General features: G+C 39.9%; 1 protein-coding gene across 3 annotated transcripts; it reads right to left on the bottom strand.

Annotated features, from left to right (window-relative positions):
• Nucleotides 1-2,470: 2,470 nt before the first annotated feature.
• On the bottom strand, nt 2,471-14,662 carry glra2 (glycine receptor, alpha 2). 3 transcript variants are annotated; one of them, XM_085764868.1, is made up of 9 exons: nt 14,102-14,662; nt 13,307-13,428; nt 10,770-10,981; nt 8,956-9,179; nt 7,534-7,616; nt 7,293-7,430; nt 6,982-7,196; nt 5,134-5,283; nt 2,471-4,177 (listed from the first exon to the last, which is right to left on the bottom strand). In XM_085764868.1, exons 1-9 carry the CDS (start codon nt 14,185-14,187, stop codon nt 3,896-3,898), a joined length of 1,512 nt encoding a protein of 503 aa, XP_085620994.1. In that variant the 5' UTR covers nt 14,188-14,662; the 3' UTR covers nt 2,471-3,895. The 3 variants fall into 3 exon arrangements, with proteins under 3 accessions (XP_085620994.1, XP_085620996.1, XP_085620995.1); XM_085764870.1 differs by having other exon boundaries at nt 10,914-10,981; XM_085764869.1 differs by having other exon boundaries at nt 10,770-10,837.
• Between the last annotated feature and the right edge of the window lie 200 nt (nt 14,663-14,862).

The raw sequence follows: 14,862 nt of genomic DNA, 5'->3' as shown, positions 1-14,862 counted from the left end.
CATTTATGCCAGGAGAAGGAAAATAGAAGAAAAAAAAAGCTACTTTTTAAAAATGTGACTTTCTAATGAAAAAAAAGGAAATGGTTTCAGTTTAAGATTTTTTTAAAAAAATCACTATTTTATCTCTTGCTTAACTTGAAATATATATATTTATTTTATTTTGATGTAGCATTATATAGTTAAATTTAGTTGTAATCTAAAATCGCAGCTTTGTTTTTATTAGTGGGTTGACCTTTTTGTTTACATTCGAACCACAGCTCGTGCCTTTTATTTAAATCAAGGTGAGTCATCCATAATAATGAATGGTGCTAGTAAGACTTACTCATATTGGTGCTGCTTGACGAGGGCACGGGTCTGATCTTTGCCTGCAGTTGACTGGTATTGATCAGGGTCATAGGGTTTCTTCTCAACCAAACAAAGTGGGAGGACATTGATTATATCTACAACATAATGCATAGTACACACACCGCATACAGACATACCACATAGTAAACATGATTCAATATGCAGAGAACTCCCATGTGGCCCAAAACTGCTTCAAACACCAAAAAATCCTCATGATTTAGCAACATTCGAGTTAAATGTTACCATATTTAAATTGTTTAACCATTTCTAAAGACATCTCACCGTAATTATGACCATAAATACTAGTATTTATTTAGATTGTGCCTCTTGCTTATCACAAAGTAACACATTTTTATTAAGCCCTAAGGCATTGTACTACACTAAACAGCACACACAAGCTGAATTATATATTAGACATATCTGGCTATTAAATTTAGACCAATCTTGAGCACATGAACATTGAATATTCAGGCTTTTGAAGTCGATTCAAAAACAAATTCTTAACACAATATCACTCACCATGTTTCTAAAGCTCCCAACCACATAGCCTAGGACTTTCGTTTTAGTTGTTCAGTTGTGGTTTTTCCAGATGCAGCCACATTTTAAAATTGAAGTTTTTATTTATTAAACCAATGAAGTAAAGAGTTCTCAGCATGAAACTATGAATGCTCGCCTCTCACAAGCTGCATATAAAGGAGCGGAGTGGAGATCAGTACAACTAGTCTGCAGACGATCACACATCAACCCACAGCGTGTCTGTGGCTGGAGTGCCACATGTCTCAATGTACTTCTACTGTAACAGTGCAGCATTCATAAGACGGATACTACACACACTAAACACACATACAGTGGCTGTTGTTTGAACAATGCTGAGTAAATGATCTGGATATAAACATTTAGAGAAAACACCTGACATAGCCACTGGTTTCATTTTGCCCTTAACATAGTAAAAAAAATATGTTTTGACGTAGTGGAGTATATACTATATTCATGCATAAGAGACACTTTTGGCAGAATCATGCACCGGTCTTCTTAACTTCATTAATGTCCTGCTTTTCTCTCACACTAGCCCTATCAATTGCTGTGCAGTTGCTATGGCAACCCACATTTCTTGCCTCTCTCTCTCTCTTTCTCTCGCTCAGACTTCTCAAAGCAGCCTCTCTAAACCTTAAATGAATGAGGGAAAGTTGTTTCCCCTCTTAAACACCTTTTTATAAGCTGCAAATAACGTTCCCCTCATAAGCCGTCATTCCCAATTTGATTTCATAAATGACTGTTGCATCCTTGCATATTCAAACAGCGCTAATAACGGATCATGATGTAAGGCTCTGTGTGTGAAATGGGTGGTATTTCCATGTGAGGATTAGTATTATTGATTAGTTTATAATCCCTGTGTTTTGAGCATTAAAAAAAGGCTGTTGGATTATTCATGCAGTCTTCCCAATAAGCCCTCCACATGCCATGTATTCATCTTTAAATCAAATAAAAGTTGGTAGATCCTGGCATCACCCACACTATGGTAATGAATAGCATGATTGAGTGGATAATGGCGTTACATCCATCTGAATACCAAGAACTAATGTGTGGTCACTCCTCTCACATATATTGAGCTGTCTGAGCTCACCTGCAGTAACAACAGGTGGGAACAGCATGAGAGGAATCTTTATTACCTTGTATAATGTTATAGTGTCTTTCTTTGTATTTGAGCACTTGGCCATAGTTTTCCATTCTTCTGGCTGCACGAGCCCCAGTTGATGGAATCGCTACACTACAGTGTGAAGTCCATTATCATGCATTAATGGAAACCCAGAGTCAGATCATATCTGTGTCACCCCAGGCCACCCACTGATCCACGGTGTGTGTGTCATCACCCTGACTTATGGGCTTGGATAAGAGCAAAGCGCAGTGTTTGTCATTTTGTTTGATCTGATCTGCAACCGGGCGCAAAAAGCATTTTCATGTGTTTGTGCCTTACTTGACAGTTTTGTTCTTTTTTTTCCCGAAGGGCATCCATCTCTTCATTTTGTATATGAGAGCAAAGCAATATATGGTCTAATCTTATGATCTATTGCATGACAATGTTTCGCAAAGCCAAGTCTTTAACATCACATATAAGGTGGAAATCAAGTAAATATGGTGCACAGTCAATTTTATTGATGTACAGGCCAGTAAATCTTCACCACAGTATATCAGGAGTGCAGTGACCATTAGCTGCTCTGTACTATGAATGTTAGGCAGATCTGTCTTTCACTGTCAAATCCTTCTACAAACATACGTCACCATCCAGCAACAAACAGGCCAAGTGAAGGGAAACAGTCCACAGAGGTTGAAGAGGAATACAGAAAGCTTTTTTTTTTCTTTTTTAGAAACATAACCTTTCCTCCATTACAATAAATATTTCATCAGACTAAATCTACAAAAACATAGTCTCAAACTCTAAAAGCATACCTAAGATACCTGGAGTATTTACCTGGAATATAAATGAATTCATGTGGATATGGGCATATGACAACATTGAGTAATGCAGTGCATGTTCACAGTTTGCAGGCTAACATATACACTTGATCAAAATTGGCCTTTATACTTTATGAATTTAGCCTGTGAAATATATGACAGTTTGTTTGATCAATTACTGTCCAATGAAAATCAAAATGAATGACTTTCAAAACATCTGGATTAACTTACATTGATTTTAGGTGACATCAGTTGTACATGTATATGATTTTATAATACACTCAGAGAAAAAAGGAAACGACACGGAGTAGTACCTTTGGATGCCTGGCCACAGGTAGAAAAGCTCAAACGGTGCGTTCGATCTGTTTGACCACTAAACAAGAGGAGATGCTTGAAAAAATAGAGAAGCATAGTACTTCATCTCACCAAATCTTTTTTGATATCTAAGGCCTCAGGTATGTCATAAAAATTCAATTCCCAATTTTCTTCTGCTTTGTTCGCGCTCGTGCCTGAGACTTGTGCTGCTGCCTAATGTTTGAAAGATGCATCTGCATGTGCTTTCTGCCTGTATATTTGAGACATTTGCTGCTGTATTTTTGTATAAACACAAGATGTGCCGTGACAATAATACACTATAAAACAGTCTTTAACATCCTTTATAAGAAAGACCCCTTTTTGCAATCACAAAAGGTCTTCGAGGGTCCTGCTAATCTACCTTACAGTTACAAATCCATGGAATGTTTTTTTTTTTTCCTGGTTTGTACAGATGTCAACTCAGAACTGATTCAAACAAAAATGTTGGTCCCTCGTCTCCAGCATGTTACTAAGCCTTGAGTTAAAACCATAATTCCAGATTCTTTAGGAAATATTATGCAGCAGTACAACAACAAAAAAGCATCTGTGTCTCAAAAGCTCTTCATGTTATCAGAACATGAGCATTACTGTACGATGCATGAACATTATACATTATCCCTGAAAGAACATCGCCATCATCACCATGGTGCCTCTCGTTGCACAGTATCCCATCTCATCTCACTGTGCTTTCTGAGCATTTCTCAATCTGAGAAATGTAAAATAAATGTTATTTGTCAAGTCTTTACTTCTTGTGGATGTCCTCATGCCGGATGATCTTGTAGGTGATCCAGTAGAAGACGTTGAAGATCAGGAAGGCCAAAGGAAAGGCTGCTCTGGAGATCGTGTCTATCCTCTTGGCTCTGTCCACAAACTTCTTCCTCATGGTGTCCACGTCTTTTGGGACTGGAGGTTGAGGGTTTGGAGCTGGCGTAGCGTTCTTAACAGCTGAGCCGTCCTTCGTTGGCAGACACTGGGTCATATTGTAGCCAGCAAAATTAAAGCGGCCTTCACGCATATCCTCATCCTGAAAAACACACGCACATGTGGCCAGAATGACCTTAATTAGTCTTTCTACAGCACAGACTTTTGTCTGCTTTTATGTAGTGCCTTTCCACCTTAGCAAACAAAACCCTTTACGATCTGCCTCTCATTCACCCGTGCACACTGTGTCTTGCTCAAGGACATTCAACATATGTACAAGGCAGAGCTGGCAGCTAACACTGCACTGAATAGACAATCTGCTCTACCTCCTGAGCTACAGTCTCCCAGTGGCCACAGGCTCAGTGTTTCTGTAGTATACATACAGTAAATTTACATATTAATCACAAGATATTACAAATTTTGAATCTCAAAAACTGCCTTAAGAGAACCGGATATAAGTATTTACAACCACTGCTTTTGGGGTGAATTTAGGCAAGTAACTATGTTGCTCTTGTTCAATATCCCACCAAAGCTCTGAGACTGAGGTTTCCTTTGAGCTACATACTACCAGCAACCACAGTGACAATGCTAACATGGTTTAATCTGTTCTGTACACCTATTGCATGCCCATCCTTGAGGACAGATTCCTCTGACCTATATTCTATCTTATGCACTATAAGCCCCCTCGGTGCTGTATTGATTGGAAAGCTCTTCGAGGCAAATTTGAAATTGACCTGTCTTGGCACATCATCCCTAGGAACACTTGTTTGTACCACATTTCATGTCCAATAGATGTTCCAATTGATGAGTCCCCCCCCTAGATATATATGTAGGAAAGAGGTCAGTCAGAGGTTGACCAAGTCATTAGGATTCATCTTCTGGGTAATTTTGTATAGACCATAAATATCTGTACAAAAGTTCCAATCCACTCCAATAGTTGATTAGATATTTCACTCTGGATCGGTAAATATGGCTGACCAATCAACTTCACCACCCCTCTGATGGGGCTGGAAAGTTTAATAACCAAACAGAAGCATCTTAAAGACTTTTAAAGCCTACCTTTTGATTTCTCCTCTGTCTTCGCCTCAGGCGCAGAAACTCTTTCTGTTGCCTGGAGACAAAATTAACCCCAGCATATTCTAGCAATGCAGCAAATACAAAGAGCAGACACACAGCCATCCAGATATCAATGGCTTTCACGTAAGAGACCTGGGGGAGAAAACAAATTTCCTTTGTTAGATCCTCCAAGGGAAAAAAAAACATTGTCTCAATTCAAATGCAAAATGAATTGGTGCTTTAGTTTAAAATATTTTGTTTTCCTTTTAACTTTTCTGAACTGATTTTGCTTCTTAGATGTGTTAAATCTACCAGGTCATCCACACTCACGAATCAGTTTCTTCTCTTAATTATGTATGTTAGCTCTGAATGGCTGTAATTAGAGGGGGTGTTTGCTAACAAGGCTATTAAATCTCCCAGTAATATCAGTTGAACATAAACAGTGGCAAATAATAGCTGATTTAATTACCATTAAACAGTGAACTGTAGCATTGGTTTTGATCTGTTTCTTTTGAGAGAGTGAGATTGAAGTCGAAGGTATTTACTGCTCATCAGCGTGACCTCCTGTCTTCATGACAGCTGATTAGCATGTTGGGAAAACAACTCAGCTTTATGAGGGCTCTTAAGGCACATTGAGCTATTGTTTTCTTGAATCAAAGCTCTCAAAGGCTCTCTTTAAATATTTATCAGTTTACGCATCTTTCATGTGAGAATCTCTTGTTGCTGAGGCCTTAATGTGCTCATCTGCAGACTGATACCTGGAGAAAGACTGATGATCAAGATCCGACACTCGCAGCCTGTAGTACCCTTTCGTGAAATATGTGCATGGCAATTTACCCTGATTGAAAACAAGCTAGTACCATCTACAATTGCTGCAGCTGTACACATGCTAGACATATTGCTGTTACAGAAACGTAAAAGGTTGTGTTAACGAGATCTTAAACAATAATACAGCAATATAGTGCAGTAATGGCGTCCTGAATGGAGAACCATCACCCCCCCCTGTATGTACGTGGTTTGATTGCTCTGGCTCTCCCTTTTAGGTCTCTGTATTTACACCAATTACAGACCCTTTACTCTTTAAACATCCTACGCCATTCATTTTTTATGAACTGTGAATATATTCTTTCCTTATCTCTCAGTTTTAGTTTCATCATTGGATTCTTTCAAATCATGAAAACGTTTTTAAAAGTAGGCTATGTCTTAATTCAGTTCCTAGCTAACCTTTCCTGTTGGGGCTATCACCAGCTAACTATGCTGATATGTTTAGATTTGACAAATAGTAATGTTTCTACAATCCATGCACCACAAATAGTTAGACCCATATTTCAACTTTATGATACATAATGTATGTTTTGATACATGCAGTGGTTTGCCCTTAAAAGTTCAGTGTGTAATAATTGGCAGAATTTATTGGCGAAATCTGAATATACTACCCATGAATATATTTGTATAAGTGTATAATCGCTGGAAAATAAAATTAACATCTCCATGCTCCTGAAATACTACCAGTCGTCCCAGTTGTGGTAAACAAGTTTTTTTGTCCTCGGAGGCCACCGTCACTTTGCAGTGCAAGCGAACGAGTGAGCACTGCAAACTAGAATCTGAACGCTAGATATCACGGTTCTACCCCCATATTACACACTGGACCTTTAACCTTTAATGGTGAAATGCTGTAAAGCAACATATTAATAAATATCTGGACAAAACCTGATGTAATTATACTGTATGCAATTTTTCACATGGTGCATGCAGTCTCTTTATAATATGCTCTGCTAGAAGAGGCTTTTATGTACTTTGAATCTTCTACAAGTGCACCATTCCTGCTGTGAAATAGAAAGAACTGTGTACCTTTGGAAGAGAAGCCCTAGAGCCGGAGCTTTGGGTGGTCATAGTAAGCACAGTGGTGATGCCAAGTGCCACTCTGGCAGGCGCAGCATCCATGTTGATCCAAAAAGACACCCATGAGAGGATGACAATCAGAAGGGAGGGAATGTACATCTGGATCAGATAGTAGCCCATCTGGCGCTCGAGATGGAATTTAACTTCAATGCAGGTGAATTTACCTGTTTAACAGGAAGGGACACAAACATATTTTTCAGAAACCGCACCGGGAGGAATTGGTAGCTCTAAAAAGTCTAAAGCACATGTGTGTGTCTAACCGGTGTTGTAGTGTTTGGTACAGTAGCCCAGCTCCTTCTCTTCCCTCATAATGAACTGAGGCAGGGTGAGTCCTTCTGACACCTGCACTGGTCCGTTCTCCATCCACTCAAAGATCAAGTCATTCATGGTGTAGCCGACTAGAGACACAAGAGAACACAGGAATCAATCTGTAGATATTCACTTCTACTTCTACTTTGTTCAGAGTGCAGTGACAAAACTGGGACAAAAGTCGATCCTTACAACTTTCCAGTTGCATTGTGCAAGTTTGCACATCCATCGGAAAGTTCTTCAGGTCCATCGGGCAGGACAGAATGAGAGTCAACCTGCGATGTGAGACAAAGTCCTGCAGTGAGATATGGAGGAGAGATTCTGACAGAAATATGCTCATTAAATCTCAAACTGCTGAGTCGGCACACAGATTGAAAATAATTTGCTTGGAAAATTAAATCACGCTCGGTACTGCTCTTTTCTCTAATCTCGGTATGGTGCGCTTCTCTCTGTCACACCACATAGGATTCCCTTCAGCAGGTTCCTATCACACTGTCATTACTGCAACGTATTGTCTCTTTGATGCATTGTGGCCCACAGTCTGCTCACTCTGTCATTTTTCTCATGAATGGATCGAGTGGCTAACCGCCTCTCTCATCTCTGGCGTTGACCCACTCTGCCTCCACACCTGAGCTCCCCTGAGCTTTGAGCTGCCCTTTAAATGGACTCAGAATTGATCTGCCCTGTATCATATCACTGCAGAGAAAATTGAATGCTGTGTGTGATTGAAGTTGTATTGAAATGAAATGAAACATATTTTCCATAACAGAGCTGTGCTCAAAATTTGGAGCTGATAGGTCTTAAGATGTCACCCATCCTGAGCTGCTTGCATGTTTCAGAGTTTTCTGCAGTGTCTTATGGATATTGAGACTAACATGGAGAAGGATTCACAATTTTTTTTCCCCTCTTCGCTTTTGCTTCTATCTTTGCTTTGGATTCTCAACAATGCCCCTGAGATTCACTTGCCCTTTTGCAATCAGCGTTCCTTTATTAAAAATCTACATTGCACATGGGGATGTGCCGTAGTTCAGTGAATTATGCCATTTCAAAGGAGTGATCATAATACGATAAAATCCATTTAACACTGTATGCTATGGATTGACAGACTTTGATGTTTGAGAGGAAATGTAAGAAAAGCAATAAGTGAACGTGTCCTGGGGCAATCTATGCATCAGAGCTTCTGCTCCTCTCATCTTTCACTGCACAAATTCCTACCACCGCTACAGTATTGCAAGGTCTGAAGCTGCAACTGCAAAAAAAAAAAAAAAACTCTTTTTGTCATCAACGAATACACAGATTAGTTTCTTGGTTAATCACTTGGTCTGGAGAACATTAGCAGTGAAAAATGCTTTGGATAATTTCCCAGAGCCCATGGTGATGTCTTAAAAATCTCAGCTTTTATCCAAAACCCAGAGATTTTCAACACAGAATAAACTATCCAGTACATTTTCACTGTTTTCACACACCTCTGTTTTCTTATCTGATAAAGCAGCTATCAAAATGTAATTTTCGATGAATCCACAGACTGACCTAGTTCAAGCATAAACCTCTATCTTTGTGTCATGTGTTCCTTTTTAAAAGCTGTCATTTATAACATCATATTCACTAATTCACCTGATACTGTAGAGGACAGACCCATCCTTAAAGATCCTCAGCAGCTTGTTGTCTGTGGTGACATCATGGAAGTTGGCTCCTTTCTCGTTGGCAAAGAAGAGGTCAGGCTTCCATATGGAGTCCAGCATGGACGGGTCCAGGTCGAGGGAGGGATCCGGGTATTTGCTGTACGCCAGCCGAGGGTCATTCCACTTCTGCCGCAGGAAGATGTTCACTCTGTAATCCTGCGGAGATGACAAGCTGCTTTGCATATTTTGTGGTGCGGTGATTGGGGCTATGAGAAAGCATGCCGGTGATGGAGCATCAGTCATCAATAAAAAATTTTAAGTCTCACACAACCCTCATTTTTATGAGGTGAATAGGAAAATGGCATTGACAAATCTACCCCTACACGACTATTATCTTTCTCGAAAATATATTTGCGTAGCTTAAAATAATGATAATACATTAATAGACCAATCAAGCATTATACCAATTCTTAAAAAGTCAAAAACCTAAATCTGTTTTATTGAGTAGTAACATGTTACTATGTGTATTCAAGAAGCACTAAGTACAATGTGAGCATTCCCATTTTACACATTAATATTTCTGCTTCACTGAAGTTCATCTACTTTTCCATCAGCTACATTTATCTGACACCTGTTACTTTGTCAGTTATGATTTTACATTAAAAACATGTGATTGGTTTGCATTTTTATAGAATTGTTGTTTATAATACTCTATTGCACAGCTAATACTTTCACTTAAGGAAACTTAAGCAGTCCAATGCTCCCTTTCCTTGTTACATCCATATTATCACATTAACACAGAAACAACAGTTGTGGTAATGCAAAATATGTCAATATCCATGTAACATTAATGAGAACATATGAAATAAAATGGATAATGAGCAAAATATAATTTTCGTTGCACGTCTGGCAAAATCAAAATGTCATTGAAATAACAGCGCTGTCATCTGGGTGCCTATGTAATCTTAAATTCCATTTGATAAGCACTGACCTCGTAACACTGCTCTTGTTAATCATAATTATCTAAGTGCCATTATAGAAGCTAAATGGCACATTGGCAAGATGCAGTAACTGATGAGGGAAACTCTAACAGTGCAGTTAGCAGTAGATTGAATGTCACAAAGCTCAGTTGCTCAGAGTAATTGACATGTCATGATGATGAGAAGCCCTTATGTTGTTTGACATTTCATCAGCATATTGGCGGTTCCAAATATTTGCGTGCGTGTCTAAAGCCGTGTAATTGCCTGGCAATCTCATGAGCTCCAGCTCCTGTGCAAATTAACATCCACCATTCATGATCTAAATAGTTATTATCAGTCATTATGGATCCTTTGATCAGGATGAGTTTCATTGCAGCCTTGCAGGTTTTATTTGTATTTGTATTTTTTACCTTAACCCTTTGGCAGTTAAGTGCTTGCACACATTACATATTTACATCATGGCAGATGAGCTCCACTGAAAATCACAGCCCCTCATCTCCACCCACAATTAATGGCTACACTTGAACTGACTTTCTTGTTGCTCCATGAATCATTAAACCTGGACTAACACGTGTAATTTATAGTGAGAGTTACACAGATTTAATGTATGTGTGCCTTGTGGACCCGCCAATAGACTCCTTGATGGCAAAAAAAAAACAAAGTCTTTTCATGAATAGGAAGACATACCATTGATAGATGTCAAAGACGTAAATAAATAAATAAAGTTGTTTAGGTTGGGGTGAATAAATGATTAAAATGATTTAATCTGAACTCCAGAGCGGGGATCAGGGTTTTAGAAGATTTCCAAGCACAACGCGCAACTCACCATTGTAGTTTCTGCTATAGAACCAAAGCTGTTGATAAATATGTTGCAGGTAACATTAACTGGTGGACCTGCAAGTTGAGGGATAGATAACACATTGACACATTGTACAGGGCAGAAAGCAACCAAAATGCCAAAGGAACTCACCATGGTTGTCTCTGTGACAGAGCCGAAACTGTTGATAAAAATATTGCATGTAACGTTTACAGGGGGACCTGTGAAATGGAATGACAATGACATGACAGGAGAAAGCCTTAAACCATATCCTCAAGGACCACTGGGTTTGGAGCAGTGAAGATGTTTCAATAGAAAAAGTTGGGATCTGTTGGTTTACAAGCTGTTGTTGCACAATGTATGGCAATTTGCATTAACACCAATTAGCAATTCTGATAATATTATAATCATTTCTAATGGGAGTTTCAGGAGTGGTTGGTGACACGTTGCATGCATTAGAGGCAAAAGATCACATACAAAGAGAGGATCCATGTTTTTGCTTTTAAGATTAAACAGACTTTTTAAAAAAAATGTTATTTAAATTCTGTTTTATTCAAATGGAATATGAAAGAATCGGCAGCAATATCATACTGCATCAGCTTGGTATAATCTCTATACTCAAGTGATTATCCCTTGTATGGTGATCTTCTGTGGTTAACATTGTGTGACCACGTCTTTTCTACATCCTGTCCTTAATTCAACATGAGGATACATGCCCACACAGGCAAATGCGCACACACATACACACTCAAACATTACTGTAATGCAGTGCTGCAACAATTAGCTGTATAAACCATTAGTCATTTACTGGCAACTCTTTCCATTGCAAATTAATCATTTAATTCTTTTTTCCTCACAAAAATTATCTAACAATTCTCTGACTGGCCCCATACTCTTTGCTATTAAACCATCTTTGCATTGTTTTGGTTGTGTTTCAAATACAGTTTCAACCCTATAGTCATTTATTAGCTCTAATATAAAACCAAAGCATCCTCTCTCCAACACTAGTGAGTGCAAAGTAACCAGCGCACTCTAATGAGTTTTTTTTTTTTACTCCGGTGTGGCCTGAACCGTTTGTGAGTCTTGCCAGGTTAAATCACTGCAAATCTTCTTTTTTTTTTTACTCCATCTGATAAGTGAAGTTGTAAGCCCTTCACTGTGCCCTTCCCCTGTGCATTCTTCATCAATATTGCATGACACTTGGTATTAATATTTGCCTCAGTTTCTCGTCAGGTGGCTACATTTAACAGCAGAGGCAGAAAAATAAAGCGGTTACCTCCTCACAACAAACTCAGCAATGAAATCTAGGTCAGCCTTCAGAAATACAGTTCAGCGCTCCCTTCAAAGTATGACTAGCAGGTTCGCTACAGAAATCATCTGTTTACATCACACAGGGTTCATGCAAAAGTGTTTGTTTTCCAGCGATAAGGTGTTAGATTGTGTACGAGACTACGGGAGCTTTATTTATCCCTAAATACAACGAGGATCTGGATATAACCAGGAACATTCATTTCAGGCTTTATGTCTTTTAATCCATGTGTGCTGATCCTCTCTTTATTAGCTGGAAACAGTCGCTTACATTTCACCCATCCCCTGGAAATGCCAGCCAGAGTTAAACACACTGTCCTCTGCTCATCTCAAGTCCATTTCAGCAATCTTGTCAGCATTGCTTTTCCCCTTCAATCCCAGATAGAGATCTGGGCCATGTATTTCTGAATCCTTGCTGATCAATCCCCATGCTGCACAACTGTCTAGTCGCCTTCAACTATACTGGAATCCCTCCAAACTGCCCAACAAATCCGTGCCCCACCTGACCCAGCCTGCAGTCGGGGTCTGAGCCCCAGCAGTCCAGCCTTTGCCTCCCCTCACTCAACTCTGTTCCAGTGACAGATGCTGTGTCTGTCTCCAGCATCACACCAACAGCAACAGAGGAAGTCAGTAGCCTGCAGCCCAGCCACAGGGGCACCATCCATCATTTGGCCTGTCATGGTGGCATCCCTGTCTGCTCTGAGTACCAGTCTGACTGTGTGACTGTGATATTTACAAGGACCCCCCCCCCCCCCAAAACACACACACACCCTTTTCCTGTTTCCAAAATATTGTTTAATGGATATATGGATTATGTTGCACATCATTTCACTGAATGAAAACAAATGTGCAACGTCGTGCAGTGCATGATGATGGGTTAGTTCATGATTTAATTTCAAGCAGGACAGTCATGGCACTGTCAACTCAAGTGATTGATTGTTCTTATCAATGGCAGCACAGTTTCTTCTCCACAGATAACAGCCAGTGGATCTCCAGATAAGTAATAGTCAGTCTGCTGTGTTTACTGTTACACTTACAGGTGGATAGACATGCAAAGACTCAGTGAACATTATAAGATGTTGACAAAAGGTAGTAATTGTGTGTGTGTGTGTGTGTGTGTGTGTGTGTGTGTGTGTGTGTGTGTGTGTGTGTGTGTGTGTGTGTGTGTGTGTGTGTGTGTGTGTGTGTGTGTGTCTAAAGTGAAGTGTGGTTATTTCTTATTAAGACGATAAACGCACCTTTAAAATTCGGTCTTATTCGTGCATCGTACCCAGACGTGCGACCCATGAGTGAGTCCAGAAAGTCTGATGGAGACATGTTGGAGGATGATCTGGAATCGTGCTCCTTGGCATCAACAACTCTGGAACAGACACACACACACACACACATACACACACATACACATACACATACACACAGCGTGAGGAAAATCACTTGCTCAGACAGAAGTCGGAGCTCAGAACCAAGCGTTAAACCTTATCTGCCGCCGAGCAGCTGTCGGGGAGTGATGGACACACACATGGTGGAAACTGGAAAATGCGTTAAAGCGCACCCGCGTATCAGATGAATCTCATGAGATTTCGACGTCGTGGGGCTTCTCCTTTACCATCATGCAAGACCACCATACTGGCATGTCAGCATGTTGTCGTTTATATTGGTGACGGGAATATAGTTGTGCTGCTGCAGGATAATAGAAAATAATACCATTGCGTGCGTAATTGTAGTATAAACGCATTGCACTCCATGGCAAAAAAAATAAATCCCGTATATTATACGTTTTAAAATGTGAGCGAATGGTTCCCATAACAACAGTACAAACTGCTGCAAATAATCAGTAACTTTAGTCCATCCAAATCAAAGCAACACTCAAGCAATTACCAACTTAGTCTGTGAAGAGGAAGAAAATCACCCATTTAATAATGTTTCACATTAAAATCACAGTTAATCAGAGTGAAATAGCTTGAATATCAGACTTAAGAATGAGAAATGTAATTTGTATTAAATCAGCATATCTGGCAAATGCATTTCCTTACCTAAAGTTGCTCGTCTCCATGAAATGTGTGAGTAAAGCTACCAAAACCTTAATGAAGGAGCGAATCATTCCCGGTGGTTTCCCCATGTGCTCACTTTTCTATTTCTTCCATATGTTTACATTGGACAAACACATAATCCAAATAGGGACGCCGTTGTCTTCCTGAGCAGGTCGTGAGCGCTTGGGTGTTCTTTTGTCACACAAAAATACCGGAGACATTCCTCAACGCAGCCACGGATCATAGTTTAGTTTCATTCAAACTCTGACTCCCACAAACAGATTTCTCGAAGCGGAGGTGTGGAGGAACATCAGTCCTGTGGCTAGACGTCGAGTGGGTGAAACTCCAAAACGCACCACCACCACCACCCCCACTCTCTCACCACCACTGGATGCGTTCTTGCTTTTTGGCGTTGGTTCGCTCTGTGAAGACAACCCACCCACCCCGTTGGCCCCCGTGTTGTTACTTATATGAAGTGAGATAATTCGCAGGTGCAGGAGCAGTCTTCTGTTGAGGAATGGGGAGAGGAACGCCTTTTCCCCTCATTTCAGCACTTGGACAGCTCCCGGTTCCGTTACGCGCAAGCGCAAGACTTAAAAGTGGTGGACGTGAGTTGGTTTTCAATAAGTCCAATAAACGAGAGAGGTAATTTGCAGAAACACGTTCAAACATCATGTTACATAACGGAAGATTTTTTTTTTTTTTTTTTTTTTCACATCAGAGCTTTTGCCTCACGAAATCGCCTTTATTGTGAAACTCCCTGG

The sequence above is a fragment of the Trachurus japonicus genome, chromosome 21, assembly GCF_045865225.1.
Source record: "Trachurus japonicus isolate A0001 chromosome 21, Traja_1.0".
Classification (NCBI taxonomy): Eukaryota; Metazoa; Chordata; class Actinopteri; order Carangiformes; family Carangidae; genus Trachurus; species Trachurus japonicus.
Note: the sequence above shows the minus strand (reverse complement) of the source record. Positions and strands in the feature narration are given on the sequence as shown.

What these genes read in the sequence shown, in the direction of transcription:
- glra2 (XM_085764868.1), bottom strand. Translation starts at nt 14,187, where the DNA reads ATGGGGAAACCACCGGGAATGATTCGCTCCTTCATTAAGGTTTTGGTA. An exon ending in CTAGGGCTTCTCTTCCAAAG is followed by an intron (nt 5,284 to 6,981) that starts GTACACAGTTCT and finishes TTTCTCCCCCAG; the next exon opens with GTCTCTTACGTGAAAGCCAT. An exon ending in GACAGAGGAGAAATCAAAAG is followed by an intron (nt 4,178 to 5,133) that starts GTAGGCTTTAAA and finishes TGTGTTTTTCAG; the next exon opens with GATGAGGATATGCGTGAAGG.